Below are 15,737 nucleotides of genomic sequence, written 5' to 3' on the forward strand. Positions count from 1 at the left end.
AATGGATTAACCGCTTCATGGTTCCAGGAAAAAAATTAACTTAAAGCTGTTTGTTGAAATGTCATCGACAAAAAGCTTACAAGGTTATTTTATTATGTCAATATTTGTACACGCGGGGCGGAAGGTCGAGAAGCATTTCCTTAATACGATTTGCCAACAACTTCCCCAATCAAGATATTCGGTCAGAAGACGGGCTTTATTTCATGGCCATTTTTTTCATGGCCAAGTTTTTAAGCTTGGGTTTGACTCCCTTTAGACGAGCAATTTTGACTTTTTTGGCTACCCTCTTAGCGAAATGCTTTTTAATGCGTAATTGGGCCGCCTTCTCCGGACGCGTGACGCTATCCGCTTTGCGTATAGCCTGTCTGTCACGTCGACGTACAGCCAAAATTCTGTTAGCGGCCACCACGGCTTCACTGTAGACTTCGGTACCAACCAACCCTAAAATTTTAAATCAAATTCAAAGATCGGTAAACACATGATAGTATATCGGTAAACCAAGAAAATATACCTTTGATAAGTTCTGAAACTTCTTGAGCTAGATCCTTAACCTCTTTCGGAGACCCGTCATCGTTAATATCACGCGTTAAAGGCGAAACAAAAAATTTCAGGACATTTGCAAGACCTTCTTTTCCAGCAACTTGATTCAAGTCGACAGCAACAGCTGCCATCCACTTGAATACAGCAAGACGCTAAAACAAATAACTAGTTCAGAACAGGGTTCTTAAAAATTGATGACAACAAAAATGTTACCTTTGTGGGAGTTGTGGGATGAAGTACTACTTCGGCATTGATTTCTCTTCTCAATTTGCCCGTCAACCATGGAAGCGAAGGTGCCTTGATTTTTGTGTCCTCTTCAGCATCATCAGCTGGAATCCGATTTGCGACTTTGCCAATAAAAACCAAGTTCTTGATGACTTGATCAGCCAACTGATTGTCCAACAAATCGGATTGAAGTTGGGTTACCAAATCCCTCGCAAGCGAACGAAGTCGTTTGGATATTTCGCCACATAACAAATAACTACGAGTCACTTTTTCCGTGGATGATGTAATGTAGGTCGTAATGTAGGTCGCTAGCTCATCAGGCTTGTGCCATCCCAATAAAGTTCCTACAAGTCGCGAGCTTAGAGTGCGAATCCAAAGATGTGGGTGTACCAGGTGATGGATAATCTTTCCCCACATTTGCTCGGCTACGTCAATGTTTTCTTCACTTTGCAAGCCAGTAGCGCAGTGTTGCGTCATTTTGATTATGGTATAAAATGTCTGTATAAGCAATAAATCCGCCTCACGGTCCTCTCTACCGTCCGAATCGCTGTGTGTTTGGTCCAATAACTTAACTATATCCGGCAGGACTTCCTTCAATCGGAATTCAAAAGTAGATTTTTCAGCTGCTACGAAAATTCCGCAAAGCTGAACAGCCAAGCGTTTGTGCGAGGCATTGTTTCCCCTTAGCCAAGTAAGGCACATCTGTTGTAAACAAAATATAATTAATATAGAAATGCAACAATATAAAAAACAACGAATAAAGATAAGTTAATACTTCAAAAAGTGTCGTGGCTGTTGGTGTGTTGAGCCTCTCAATCAGAATTCGAATCGCAGCAGCCATAGCTTTCACACAACTAGTTGATGTTTCATTGATCAAGTATGGGCTCATTGTCACCAAAAATAAGGTACTCTGCTGGCTGAGGAAATTTTTCGGAAAGGTATTGAAAAGGGAGACAAGAAACTCGATGGCAGACAGTCTCCCGGATTCTTTCTCGTAGTCCAGTTGCTTCAGGAAAAACTGCACATAGCGTAACAATTTTTTGCCCAAAGGATAGTCCACCATGTACTGCAAAACAACCTGTAAAACAAAACACACAATAATAATATAAACTATAAGAACATGGTGTGGTCAAATACTAGTGACAAGTCAAACCGAAGGCGAGTTTGACCCAGAAATGAGACTGTAATTTGCCATTTTAATATACCACTCTTGCCAGCAACTAAGCTTCTTAGCGAGCGTAATCGCCTGAATTCGTGGAACACTCAGGAATGAAACAATTATATAAGACACTTACTTTACGACTTTGTACACGAACAGGAACGGCTTCTGCTTTAATGCTGAGCTCGGCAACTCGCATCATCACATCGGGCAGTTCGTCTAGCGTTAGTTTTCTCTTCACTATAGCCTTCAAAACACCGAACGCAATTGACTGTTGTTTTGGATCGAACAACGCCTGTTCGGAATACACTAGCAAGACCCGCAGCTGCTCTGTATCTATAGCGTGGTTTGTCACATGGCGGACCAATATGGAGATGGCCTAATTGAAACATGTTCCATTAAAATCAATTAATGATTGCTCGATTAAGAGAAGGATACCGCTAATTGTTAAAATAGATTTGTACTAGATCAAATCAACATCCAATTTGATCCAGATATTACAATGCTATTTTGATTTTATTTACCACTCTTGCCAGCGATTAAGCTTCTTAGCGAGCGTAATCGCCTGAATTCGTGGAATGTCAATTTTAATATGGTTACAGGTAATGAGACAACATACCTTGAAAGCAGTTTGCACCATTTCCAAATTTTCTCCGGCAGTACTACCAGAGTACTTGTGTAGAAGGGCGAAAACTGCTGTAGATATCTTGGATGCGTACTCCGTTATGCTGGGGAGCGGGACCCGAAGTAACGTGCAAATACATCTCAACGACAACGCTACCAACTATTTTTCAAATAAAACCCTTAGTTAGGAATCTGACTACGTTTTGCTTTAAGTTTTACCTTGGAATGAGGATCGGTTAAGTTGTTATAAATTATTGGCAAAATAGGATCTAGCATCGGAATCACACTCGTGCTTGCATTTTCGTGGCATTTTTCACGTTTTAAAATAAGGCTGAAGATGAGCAGACCGAATTCTACCACTATGTGGCTATTGATGATATAGGCCGATTTGGAAGCTCCAGTAACGGATGGTAAAGCCGCGGCAGCCACCTTTCTCTTAGGAGCAGGTGCCAGTATTAAAGAGTCCGTTCTCATGGGCCGGCCAGAAGCAGTCACATTTGGATCCTCTTGGACACGGGGTGCCGGTAATCGCAATTCGGGTATAGATAAAGATATCACACCGTGAACGAAAATTAACAACGGCGCGATTGACAGGCCAGAATTAGCAGCGAGTCCTAATGCGACATTGTGCAGACATTCCTCAACTTTTCGAGTCATTTTGAAGGATTTTGTCGAAGCTAAGATCTAGAAAAGACATGTTATTAATATGCTTGTCTAGAAAAAGTCGGACACTGCCTTACCTCTTTGAAAGGCACTACCAGTCGGAGAAGATACGACTGAGAAACATGTTTTGCAATGATCTGCAGCGTATTGAAAGCTTTTATTCCTTTGGCTTCTTTCAATTTGTTAACGATCTTTTCAACTTCTTTTTCATCTGCAGTGTCCCCGTAGAGTTCTTTTTTACAGAGCTGCAAACAGCAAAATAAAGTTAATATTTTGTTCATTACTTAGGACAAAAGTTGGACTTTAAATTGTTGATAAAATACCTCAACAAGCGGATAAACAACGCCATCAAGTGACCCATGTTTCAATTGACCTATTTCGCCCAACTTGGCCAATAGCGCATGCATAGTGAAGATGTAAACATGGACTTGATAACCCCGTTGAAGAAGAGGATTCGCGGCTTCCATAAGCGCACCCAGGTGTTCGGGACCAAGAGAAATTACCATCTCAATCAACGTATTACGAGCAGTTTCACGTACGCTGTTACAGCGCGACTTCAAGAAAGTGCAAACTTTCGAAAACATTCTATCAAAAGACAAAACTTATATAAGTATTTTTATGAACATCAACATTTAACAATGGCTAATATCATTTGTTACCCTGGTAAACTACGCTCCAAGGTTCCTGGTGGAAGATTCTTCAGAAGATTAACGAGGGCCAATGCAATGGGAACACGCAAGATTTCGTCATCTTCCGGGTAATGATCCTTTACTGCTTTGTGCTGCTTGTCTCGATTGGTGCGTGCCGTGAGAATGGCATTAAGTTCAGGAAGCAGTTGCTGTGCAATCACCGAATGAATTTTGGTTGCCATAGTGCCATCAAGTAAAGGTATTTCCTCTTCTTCAGGTGCCATTTCCGGAAGTTCAGAGCTAGGTTCTTGTTGATCAATGACTTCAGCATCAATGGTAGGCGTGCCATCTTCAACAGGAGCGGCAACGGATGACTCTTCCAAGGTTTCTTCTGTGTCTGCGACAATAGGCACATCTGCTTTCGTTTCAGCTGTTTTAGCAGCTATTGCTTTTGCAGCATAGTAGGATTTAAACTTCGAATGTTTCAAATCAAAGTGAAATGCGTTCAAAATAGCAACTACGGCTTTGACAGCCTGTTTCTGGTATTCAATTTGGCGCGTCATGTTGGACAAATAGAAGCGAAGAAGTTTCTCGTAATTGTGCCAAGAAAGGCAACGAGCAATGGCCTGTAGACTTTCAAGTGCAGCATCTATCAAGTGGTTATGTTTGGCATATTCTTCGTTAAACAGATAACAAGTTGCCAACGGTAAAAGATATTGAGTGATTGTTTCGCCATTGATGGAAGTCTTATCTGCTTTTAGAACACCGGTTAACCTGGAAGGGAAGGAAGAGGGAAGTTGAAGATGTTTAAAAAGGAATAGCTTATTTTTATTTACTAGGAACATTTTTTAAATTTATACCTGAGTAAAGCACGTGAGCGTCGATGCGTTTGTAAGTGCCGACAGTTTTCGAAGAAATCTACTTCAACATCTCCCTCTTTTCTAAGTTTCCGTAGGCTATTGAGGGACGCATTCATTGCGCTGCAATTGGACACGGCCTTACTAAGGATTGAGATTCCCTCGTGCCTCACAGTTTCAATGGAAGAGCGGACCAGTAATCGTAATTGCGGGATAAAATGTTCATTCAGCATAATTTTTCCATACTTCAAACGGCTGAAGGTAGCTGTCATAATTTGGAGAGTCAATGAAGCATTGTCTCTTAAAGAAGAATCATTTTCCTGTAAAAAGAGATGGAATTGTAAGTGAGATGCTTAAAATAAAAAGAAATATATAACATAAAAATTGAATTGTTTGCAACGTAACAATATTGTAATTCCAAAAACTTGGATACATTGATTATGAAACGATGCAATTAATATACCACTAATGCCAGCGATCACACTGCGGAACGAGTAGTAACTGCCTGAATTTCGTGGTGCCCAAAATATTGGTTAAAAGTAGACCACTTACCGTTCTCACGAAGTTGAACGAATTATACAATGCCAGGGCGGTCCACTCGAAAGAGGGAGTACCAGACTCTAGCGTAATGTTGATTTCTTTATGAGTGTGCAGACGATGGGTGTAGTCGGGTTCTTCGAGACGTTGAGGGTCCCACTTGTTCATCGAGGACACCAGTTGGCCGAGAGGCCCTTGAGAAGGATCTCGTTCACAAATCACTTCCAAAACTCTACACAAACCCTGCCGAACATTTCTTCCTTCGATGGTACCAAAAAGCGTAGCTAATGGGCTGTAAAAAAAAAATTTATGTAAACGCAAATGATAATTAAGTAATAAGTAAAAGTTTGCCTTACCTAATGAATTCATGTGGGTTGACGGCATTTTGTACTAAATTAGCCAAAGTGCTGAGGTAATGTATAAGTTTTTCTTCGAGGTTTGCACTTTTGCGGTTGCGAAACACGGCCACTTTGATCGCTGGAATAATCATGCGAGCCAGTTCAGTGCTCAACTGAGCTTCTTTGACGTATTCGGATACACGCATCAGGACATTCAAGTCTCTTCCATTCAATCCTTGCGTGATAAACTTGCGTAAATATGTGAGAACAGATGACAAGTGCGGGATAAGAAGTGTCGACCCATAATTGACTCTGCTTTCACTTCCAACATCATCTACCAGCATCGCATCCTTCGACCAATCCCACTCGACCGAAAAGTTTGGCTTTATATAGATAGGCTCTTCTTTTTCTTCGTCGTCTTCTTCACCAACCGTGCCATAATCTGCTGTTGTGACCAATTTGTCGACAATGTCCATAACAAACGAGCAAACGGAAGTCACTGCCTTTCCACTGGCAAGTAAAGCCAGCAACGGTTGCAACACGGAAAGCTCTGGGCGATCCGGGTGAGCTTTGCCAAACAGGACAAAGAACCTGGTCAACACAAGGGTAATTTTAAAATGCAATAGATAAATAAATAGACAAACAAATAAGAAAATTAATAAATCAAGAAAGAAATACTAACCTCGAATTTTCAGACCAAACTTGAAATAAACGAAGCATCGGAGTAGTACCGGAATAAGCTTGATCGGATAACATTTCAAGTTGAGGCCAAATATAGACGTGAAAGACTGCTTCAATTTCTTCTGGTGTCCAAGGATAACGCTCGAACTTTTTGAAGAACTGTGTGATTCGTTGCCAGCCAATTGTTCGCAAGTTCTTTAACTGGCCAATGTGCTTCGGTTCTACTTCGTTTCGTTTAGCAAGCAAACCCATAACATGGGCACTGATATTCAAGAGCATGTGTAGAAGTTTTGGCAATGTAGATTTCATAATATTTCCAAGTTTGGAGAAAATGGTACCCATAAGGACCAACGCTCCTTGGATTCTCTTGAGAGGTAGCGCAAGTTTTGGGTCAGCTTCCCGCATCATTCGCACTACATGCTGATCGATACCTTCGGTTTTTGTAAAGTCGCTGAATAGTTGAAACGCCAAGTCAAGAAAGACATCGATTTCCGAATCGGCAAGACCAGCAATGTAGCGAAGAATGACAGCTTGTCGAAACTGGATATTATCTTTACCAGACGATCCAGACCCCGCCTTGAACATCATTTTTCCATACAGTATTCTGATAAGAATCGATGTCAAACCCGCTCGATGTTCCAGCTTGATGGATGAACTGAGAGTATCGATCGAAAAAGCTGTGATTTCAGTACGAAATGACTTGTCATCAAGCAGGCGATATAAATTTTCCTTGTAGGGCGTTAAGTACGGGTATCCATATGCCATCAGGCAATCGAGAGCTTGTTTTTGGATGTCACCGAAACGATGGGAAAGGAGACGGAGCAAAATTTTCGTCACTTCGGGCTCACGTGTCATTTTTTGAGGTTGCTGAAAAGACGCCAAAACCGAGAGATAGGAAGACAACAGTTTCATTATGTTTCCTTTTTCTCCCTTTGTTGATTCCACCTTGACATCAGTGGTAAGGTTTTGCGTCTGTGCGATGTTTCCGTCATTGACACAATATTCAGTGTTCCAAAAATTTAGAAACAAAGGGACGATGACGTTGTGCTCTTTTTCAGTTACGCTTCCGATTCGCGAGAGTCCAGACCACGCTAAAGAACGGGTGTTGGTAAAATCAATCCGCTCGACATCGACTGTTAGTTTCAAGTATTCCATTTCTGCCGACGGATCACGAATTTCTTCTGCTTCGCATAGGCGAACGTTTTCCAAGAAAGGCAGGTATACTGACCAAAACTTGGACGATTCCATGCTGAAAGCATGTGACTCGATGAGCTTGAGGACCGGTTCCCACAATGGTCGGAAGTTGATGTAAAGTTGACTTAGCAAATATTGCAAGGGAGCTTTTGCAAAGTGCCCACCAACGGGAAGACTGTGAATTACACGTTCAGCTTCTAGATTTTGCAGATGTACTAATTTCTCTCTTTGCTCACGGACACCCGCAGGAATCAGCTCCGCATTCAGACAAATTTGGAAAATCGGTGTTGGATTCACATTTTCTGGTGGGGCCGGCATTGGCGGCGAAAAAAGCGACAATATGTGAAGAGTCAGCAATCTAACCTGTAATGTAAGTGTATGCTTTTAGAAATAAGAACTTTAATAACTGGGAAATTGTTTTCTTTTACCTCGTGATAGGGAGATCCAAGATTTTGTCCAATTACATCATAGATCTCACAGAGGACTTCCAATGAGAACGTGTTTTGATTATCTATTTCGTGAAGACTTGTCAGATAAAAATCTGCTGCACGTAGATAAAATATGCTAGTGGACATGGTATCATTGAGGAATGCCGATCGGATCATCGTCCAGGGGACATCTTTTTCTAGGTCCGACGAAAAATGTCGAACACCTAAGATGGCAAGACTCAATACCAGTCCCAGTCTTTCGGAATAATCCACTAGGCAGGTAACTTTGGCACGTTTCGTTTGTGGTTCTTCAGGATTTGCTTCCACTATATTCGCAACCTCTTTGATTATTTTCGTTAGGATTCTTGTAGCTTTCGCGGAATCCATGGGTCGGAGATTAGGCAGACAAACAAGCGCATTTATGTACGTTTGAAAATCTTCGTTCACCATTTTTTCCACTTTACTCTCTAGAATTGACTGGACGAGATCAGGAACACTTTTGGCGTCCGATGCTTTTCTCATTGCGAAGGTGAATTCGAGGGGATAGATTTTGAAGTTGCTCATATCATATCCGCTTTTAGGAAGTGAGCCTTTAATGGAGACGAGACTTGCCAGATTTTTCAACATGAGCGAACGTGTGCCCTGATCTTTCTTGCAAAGGGCATGGCAATACGAGATGTAATGTGGGAGCACATGGGATTCAAAAAATCCGTGAGAAGACACTTGTAGAGTAAAATCCAGGACAGTATCAGGTTTCCAGTGGTAAGTGTAGGCCAATTGACCAAGTTTCGATGTTTGTTCAATCGGCAATCTGACTTTGGCCGATTGCATGAGTGCGGCAACCGTCGCCGACACGCTTTTTTGCTCATCTCCTTCCAAGCCTTCTTCACTTAAAAGAGAGGCGAGTGTTTTTGATAGCGTAAGCGAGTCCGTGACAAGTTCACCCTCCTTGAATTCCACCCACTGTTGAAACAGAAGTAGTAATCCTAAAATTCCTGGTCTGTTTGATGACTTGATGGCTTCCTAAAACCCAAAACATAATGATAAACTATGATTTGCAGAATGCTGAAACTATTTTTGTGTTTTACCAGCAGAATGTTCCAGACTCTAGCACAATGCAACTGGGAGGTGTGCCTTGCCATCAGGATAAAGCAAAGATTTACAGCATTGAAGACTGGATCATCAGAAACATTTTCTTTAATGCAGCTGATAGATTTCAAGTAAATGGGCAGAAAAATTTCCAGTGAAGTGTGGAACTGATTCTTGACGCCCTTGACAATTTGGAACAAAAGCTGGCCCACTCCCTGACTGTCTCCTGCATTTTCCCTTAGCTTTCTGAAAATCAATTCCACAAAACCAGTGTGGTCTCCAACTTTCCGTCCAATAAATGCAAAGCTTTCTGTGGCAAACTGTTGAACATGATCTGGTTGTGTGGATGCCAGGAGGGGAAGAAGAAGTCCATACACATTGTCAATGTCTTTAACTAACAACCGCCACAAGTTTTTGTATAAATAAGCTAAGGTAGTAAAAGTCCATTCAGTTATATCAGGGTCTCTTGTTTGAAGAAGGCCAACTAACTTAAGGAAAAACTCTGGGAACTTTGGGTAAAAATCTGACTGCAGATCCTTTGCAACAGCAACCACCAATCTACAATTAGACAATAAACATTTAACCTACATCTTAACATGAAATTTCTTTAAATATATACTCTAGTATGGGCTCCAAAAATAGCTGATTTTCTTTGTCAATGTGCTCCAAAAGCAAGTTTATAACTTTTTCTTCATGTAGAAGCAGTTGACCCAAGCTTTGAATGTCTCTCCCAAGCCTCCTACAAAAGATGGTAAAGCCTTCTGTGCAGTTAAGGTCTGCCCATTTCTCCAATGCCTCGTAAAAGAAGGTCTCTGTCTCATCTGGAATAGCATTCCTTTTGAGGTTAATTCGGTGAATGACATCAACGTTCACAGAAGAGAGCCGCTCAGCAAAGGTTTTGAACTATGAAAAAAAAAAACTGGTGTTACAAAATAACAATTTGCTTTTGCTCTGTGCCTAGTTGTAAATTAATGCCACACAGCATTCATCAGGTTAGAGTAATCTGTATCTTTAAATGATATAACTTTTATCTTACCTTGAAAGTATTTTCGTCCTTGTGTTTAGTTGGCTTAGTTTTCACCATGATGGATGGCTATTAGTTGACAATAAGTTTAAAGCATTTATGACATTCGTTCATTAAATTGCAAGGCTTCTTATGAACCACGTGAACATATCCACTCTTCACAATGCGAACCGCGATTGACACGAGGTGCTAGCAGACGAAAGCATTAAAACAGAGGGCACCGTTGCCAATTTAGATGATAGCAGACGAAAGCATTAAAACAGAGCGCACCGTTGCCATTTAGGTGCCAGCAGACGAAAGCATTAAAAAAGAGAGCACCGTTGCCAATTTAGGTTATAAAAATGGAAGATCCCGTTCTCGCTTGGTTTGTAAGCAGTCATAGCACCCTAGAGCTTTTAAGCATAAAAATTGACACTGCCATTTTAAAATACAATGAAAGTAACTCCTTTACATAAATGCTCCCACAATTATTATGCACGGTTTTAAATACATAGGAGGTAATATGTATAGATCAGGACTCTTAACGGGGAAAGTTATAGAAGTTAACTTTGTACCAAGATACGCCAACATTCTTTTTTTCTTCAAAAGTTGAACATGCTTTCCTGTAGAAAATTGATCCCTTAAACGCAAAAAAAAAACTAAGGGAGGTGGGCGGTATAGCTAGTGTTGGGTTGCAGCTTTCACTTCCGCTTGTTTCCTACAAGTTACACTGTAACATGACAGTTGATTGAAATAAACCAGAACCGACTTTTTTTTTCAACCTTTTTTACTTTTTAAAAGTATATAACGAGTATATTACTTGAGGTAAACACATGTCTAAAGCTCATCTTTCTCCTGCTTTTCATTCAAAAGTTTGGCGACAAAAAAATACATGTCGTCTAAACTGCGGTTTCCATCGTATTCCTCTACCTTTGCACCATTTGAATAGAGGAACATTGTGGGGAAACCATTGACCTATTGTTTCAATTAAACCGCAATTAATTTAACGCTTTCAATCGATATTACGAAGACAACCTTTTGGTCGGCACAGAGCTGGCGGTTCGATCCCTCAGTGCAGTCAACTTTGGCAATTTTTACTCCAGCTTTGCCGACAAATTTAGTTCCCAATTCGTCCCACTGCATATACCATTAGTTGTTATTTTAACTTTTCTAAAGATCAATAGAAACATTTACCGTAGGTGACATCCTTTTGCAATGACCACACCTGCAAAAAAAAAAATTGTGACGAAAGGCTAATTTCCAAAAGGCCACTAATTTTCCTTACCATGGTGCATAAAATTTTACAAAGGTAACTCCTGATGCTATTCCATTTTCAAAATTGGAGTCCACAAGCTGAACAACAGGACTAGAACCAGTCACAGTTGTCTTTTCCTATATTTTGGTCGATAAAAATTGTGTTGTTTTATTTAATAATTGTGCATAAAACTTACAGTTTTTGCTTCAGCAGCCTCACCATCGCCGCCTTTCATTCGTTCAATAAAAGCTTTAAGATCTTCGTGGGTTCTCGTTCCTTGGTATTTTTCAACCTATAAAAAGAAAAAAGAAAATCACTTAATCAGGCTATGTACTCAAACAACTAAAAAATTGCCATGCACATACTTTCTTTCCGTCTTTAATCCAAAGCAGCGTAGGATATCCCTTAACGTCGAATTCATTACACAAGTTACGAGACTGAGTGCAGTCAACCTTTCCGATAGTAACACTGTTGTCATGTCCAATTGATTGGGCAAGACTATCCCAAGTACCCGCCATTTTTTGGCAATGCCCACACCACGGAGCAAAAAATTTCACAAAGTGTTCTCCAGAGGCAACATGCTCGTGAAAATTATCTTCAGAAAGGTCCACAGCACCCTTAAGAGGCTCAGTGTTAGTTTCAACAACCTTCTCCTGAGAATGATGAAAAAAAAATGTTAAAACCTTGAGACATATACCAAAATTAGACCAGATTACTTTATTATCTGGTAATCCTAGCGTTTCTTTAATAAAGCTCAACAATGAACTAAGGTCCCTTGGACCTCTATGGCGCTGTGATTCTGTTACTCCTTTAGAGAAGAATTTCAACCTGTGCAATTCAAAGATGTAAACAAAGTGAGTAAGGTATTTGATTTGTGCAAACTTTACGTTGGGTAGCCAGTGACATCTTGTTGGGAGCAAAGGGAAGTTGCTGTAGTGCAATCTACTTCTGCAATTACCACTTTCTCATCTACTTTTGACTGAACAGTACTAGCTAGCTCAGCCCATGTTGGTTTTAAACGTTCACAGTGACCACACCTGCAAAAATTGATTTTCTCAAATTATTCCCTGTTAATGACTAAAGCCTAAAACTTTACTTACCATGGTGCAAAAAACATAACAAAGTGGTGATTTTTTGATAATTCTGTAGAAAAGTTGTCACCATCAAGTTTTACCACTTGACTAGTGCCTGCATCAGCCTCATTTCCTGCAACTATCTTCAACAATAAGGTAATGGCAAAAAAGGTGCAATATCCCATTTTCTAACAGAGCAAAAAAATACAATTTTACTTCTGATCACACGTGACGTTTTTCGTTGCAAGATATGTGCGGATTGTCTGCTGAAAATGTAACAATCTACCTTTCCTTGCTGGATGAAAATTGGCAGGTTGCCGGTAAAAATGACGAGCTATGCTTAGACTGACACGTGTAATATTTTGCAGCTAATGCTTCCTTGGGATGAAGCACAAATAGAATAAACGGATCCTTATCAGCCTACACACGATATCGTAGGGCGTTATTTATTTTATTTCTATTCAGATCATCCGGTAAAACAAAACTATAAATGCCATCTGGTGTTGCACTTTTAGATGGGATTCCGCGCCATCTAGATTTATATAAAAACCCAAACGCCATCTGTGTACTTGTTTCACAACTCTAATCTACACGCCATCTATAGGCTTGTTTTAGAACCTTAACCTCGCGCCATTTAAACGCATGCTCCAGAAGCTTTAGATAAAATATTAACTTATTACTTAATTTATTAACTTAAGAGAAAGATCATCGTTGATTTTAACAGTTTCAATTTATAGCGAAAAATTCCATTACTAATTGTTACCACATAAAATGAACCTAATAGCAAACTTTCTCATTGACCACTGATAAAATCCGTAAAATGAATTCAATAAGCTTAATTTTGACTCTATAAAGCAAAATGGAAAAATGGGGTGGAGTTTTGTTTGTCTGTCACATTTTGTCACAAAACAATACTGAGTAAACATCTTTTCCACAAAAAAAAATTTAATTTCATAAGACTCGAACCCGTGTAATCGGCATGTCAGCCGAAAACTATGCCACAGCACCACCCTTATTTAACTACCCATTGCATAAGCTACATATTCTACTGCGGACACCCAAAGCGAAATTTGTTTGGAACGTGCGGTCCTGGCACAGTGGTTATCACCCACGCTTTGTAATCTGTAGTCCTCGGGTTCAAGTCCCGCCACCGCCAATTTCCGCCAAGCCCTCCCTTCCCTCCCCCCTCTCCTCCCACCCACCCCTCCAATACGTCATTCAAGACTCGCAAGATTCTTCATCACATCGGATTCGCAAGATTCTTCAATTCGCAAGATTCTTCAATTCATCGGATGACGCAAGATTCTACATACATTACTTCGGTCATCATCTACCTCAAGAAAGAAGACGAAGAAAGAAGAAAGAAGACGAAGAAAAAAGGGCCATGCCTACTATAAAGGGGCTAAAATGGCAGAAGAAAAACACACACACACATACATACACACATCACTCACGACACGTATACAGACGTTTCACATCGATCTGTAGTACCGTTCACTACACGTTAAAGATCGACCCAAAAACTGCGGTAGAGAAGAGGTGAACGTTGAACGTAGGTTGTTCGTAAGTTCTCCCCATGGCCTGAAAGACGGTTCGTGGATGCAAGCAGCTTATCATCGGGATATGTGACCCTCTTCGATACCAATGTTTTTGTTTTTCCTTAAAAGCGAAACGCTTAATCCGGCTCCTATGGAAACGCAGTTTGCTGTGACCAACTGCGTGAGCCATAACCAGAAGATTCACTGAAAGATTAATTATGGTCTTGTTGTTTCAAATTACCTCAAACAATCATTAGTTCAATCCATCACTACACACTGTTTCACAATCTTCAAGCTCTCTAATCAGTATAATAATCTGATGCAACAATCAGCCTTATATCTCCATAGTTCCATTCCGTGATTTTGTAGTTAAATTCTAGTTCTCTTTTCATAATTAGTTTTTGAGACAGAGGGAGACTTTAAACGTTATAATGTTTGTGATATGAGCTGGGTTTTCTGCGCATTGCGCCATCCTTTATATGGGCTGCAACATGTAATGATCCATTGTTGTAAAAGAGCACAGCAAATTTTAATTGTGGACGAATCAGATTCATTTTCTAGAAGCAGTATGTACAGTATAACTTGTACCACACCTATACACTATAATGGAATTGCGCGTTTCGTGAAACAATCGGTTGGAAAGACAAATTTGATTTTAGAATTAAAAGTCACGTGTTTTTATTAAGCTGTATAGTATGAAGAGAACAACATATCCTTATGCTACAAACATAGCAGTTCCCTTAATAAATAATTATTTTATCTAGCATATTGTTGCTTTCCTTCTGCGTGCAAAGGTGAGCATATCCACATAAGTCTACAAAAGTGCATGTTGAGTACCCAATTCGGCTGCACGGTCGCTATTTATGCTGGACATTGGCAGATACAGCCGGACTTGAAAGCTTGTTGGTATACTCCTTGACCAGCTAGACCAGCGTTCTGATAGTTGTTTCCAGCACCGTAACCATTTCCTCCGTATTGATATCCTCCATTGCTAGTTGGCGGATTGAAGTAGGACGAAGTCTTGACTGAAGCAGCACCTGATGCATAACCCTCTGATCCACTGTAACCATTAGCGTTGCCCTTGCCATAAGCTGGACTCGTTGAGCCATCAGCATACTGCACATCGGCTACGTATCCATTTTGATCGGCAGAGTAGCTCACAACTTGAAGGCGATCGTCGGGTAAGAGTACACGGTATTCTCCGTTTACCTTGCCTAGCTTACTAGCCTCTTCGTGACCGAAATCCTGGCCAGAATAAGTATCCCTACGACACACGACGATCTCAGATAAGTAAGGATGACGACGATATTAAAAAAAAAAATTTAACTCACAAGATCTGGTAAGCGTAAGAGTATGCCGGAGTGTTGGAATAAGTATCCGAATACGAGAAAGATGAGCTGACGAAAGCCATCAAAATAACAGCAACCTGGACAAGAACATTTAAAACAATTCTAATTGAATACAGAAAACTAAAAGACTTAGTTGTTTTACCAAAGTAAGCATAGTTAAAGACATGTTGATCAGCTATTAATTAAATGTTCGGATGCTGGCAGAGAAGCTTGAAACTGAGAAGAAACTTGGAACTGACTGTGCATTTTAGGTACCACAACATTGTCCTTTTATACATTAGTTGAGACTGTTGTCGTTGCGTGTTCAACTGTGGTTACTCATTATTGTTCTGTGTAATATACTGTTATTTAGGCGATGCTGGGAAATGATATTATTACGAGAGGAGGGGTTTTACTGAAGTCTTGAAGGTCTGGCTCACCCCGTAAAACCGGATCAACCGTGAGGTGCAGCCAGTCGCTCTGCTCGGCGCGTCTCGCCAAGTTTCAGATTCTCGGTGACATCGCGTGAAACGAAAGAAATAGAACTATGGCAACAGCAATCGCAGCTCTATACGC

The 15,737-nt window shown here is 40.5% G+C and overlaps 3 protein-coding genes across 3 annotated transcripts; all 3 read right to left on the bottom strand.

Moving 5' to 3' along the window:
* Window positions 1-72: 72 nt before the first annotated feature.
* LOC130686399 (small subunit processome component 20 homolog) lies at window positions 73-10,194 on the bottom strand. Its single transcript, XM_057509514.2, has 18 exons — window positions 10,001-10,194; window positions 9,584-9,867; window positions 8,964-9,522; window positions 7,876-8,898; window positions 6,255-7,810; window positions 5,591-6,163; window positions 5,250-5,526; window positions 4,701-5,017; window positions 3,871-4,614; window positions 3,535-3,796; window positions 3,289-3,456; window positions 2,768-3,232; window positions 2,544-2,708; window positions 2,061-2,303; window positions 1,541-1,843; window positions 754-1,467; window positions 512-692; window positions 73-441 (listed from the first exon to the last, which is right to left on the bottom strand). Exons 1-18 carry the CDS (start codon window positions 10,046-10,048, stop codon window positions 197-199), a joined length of 8,127 nt encoding a protein of 2,708 aa, XP_057365497.1. The 5' UTR covers window positions 10,049-10,194; the 3' UTR covers window positions 73-196.
* On the bottom strand, window positions 10,076-12,737 carry LOC130686414 (thioredoxin domain-containing protein 5 homolog). The gene is made up of 10 exons (XM_057509534.2): window positions 12,582-12,737; window positions 12,323-12,483; window positions 12,110-12,259; window positions 11,939-12,050; window positions 11,588-11,875; window positions 11,419-11,514; window positions 11,253-11,359; window positions 11,162-11,192; window positions 11,003-11,104; window positions 10,076-10,942 (listed from the first exon to the last, which is right to left on the bottom strand). The coding sequence occupies exons 2-10, from the start codon at window positions 12,478-12,480 to the stop codon at window positions 10,805-10,807; spliced, it is 1,182 nt and encodes a 393-aa protein (XP_057365517.1). The 5' UTR covers window positions 12,481-12,483; window positions 12,582-12,737; the 3' UTR covers window positions 10,076-10,804.
* Window positions 12,738-14,494: 1,757 nt separating this feature from the next.
* On the bottom strand, window positions 14,495-15,639 carry LOC130686419 (pro-resilin-like). The gene is made up of 3 exons (XM_057509541.2): window positions 15,325-15,639; window positions 15,165-15,259; window positions 14,495-15,097 (listed from the first exon to the last, which is right to left on the bottom strand). Exons 1-3 carry the CDS (start codon window positions 15,346-15,348, stop codon window positions 14,695-14,697), a joined length of 522 nt encoding a protein of 173 aa, XP_057365524.1. The 5' UTR covers window positions 15,349-15,639; the 3' UTR covers window positions 14,495-14,694.
* Between the last annotated feature and the right edge of the window lie 98 nt (window positions 15,640-15,737).

Source organism: Daphnia carinata, chromosome 2, assembly GCF_022539665.2.
Source record: "Daphnia carinata strain CSIRO-1 chromosome 2, CSIRO_AGI_Dcar_HiC_V3, whole genome shotgun sequence".
Taxonomy (NCBI): domain Eukaryota; kingdom Metazoa; phylum Arthropoda; class Branchiopoda; order Diplostraca; family Daphniidae; genus Daphnia; species Daphnia carinata.

Bases quoted from the DNA above. Each gene is read 5' to 3' on its own strand.
- LOC130686399 (XM_057509514.2), bottom strand. From the start codon at position 10,048: ATGGTGAAAACTAAGCCAACTAAACACAAGGACGAAAATACTTTCAAG. The intron at 1,468-1,540 runs GTATTAACTTAT...TGTTTACAACAG, and splicing joins CAGCCACGACACTTTTTGAA to ATGTGCCTTACTTGGCTAAG. The intron at 693-753 runs GTAACATTTTTG...TATTTGTTTTAG, and splicing joins ATCCCACAACTCCCACAAAG to CGTCTTGCTGTATTCAAGTG.
- LOC130686414 (XM_057509534.2), bottom strand. From the start codon at position 12,480: ATGGGATATTGCACCTTTTTTGCCATTACCTTATTGTTGAAGATAGTT. The intron at 12,260-12,322 runs GTAAGTAAAGTT...CAATTTTTGCAG, and splicing joins GTTATGTTTTTTGCACCATG to GTGTGGTCACTGTGAACGTT. The intron at 11,105-11,161 runs GTAAATGTTTCT...TGGTATATGCAG, and splicing joins GCAAAAGGATGTCACCTACG to TGGGACGAATTGGGAACTAA.
- LOC130686419 (XM_057509541.2), bottom strand. From the start codon at position 15,348: ATGTCTTTAACTATGCTTACTTTG. The intron at 15,260-15,324 runs GTAAAACAACTA...GTTCTTGTCCAG, and splicing joins CTTTAACTATGCTTACTTTG to GTTGCTGTTATTTTGATGGC. The intron at 15,098-15,164 runs GTGAGTTAAATT...CGTGTGTCGTAG, and splicing joins TCTTACGCTTACCAGATCTT to GGATACTTATTCTGGCCAGG.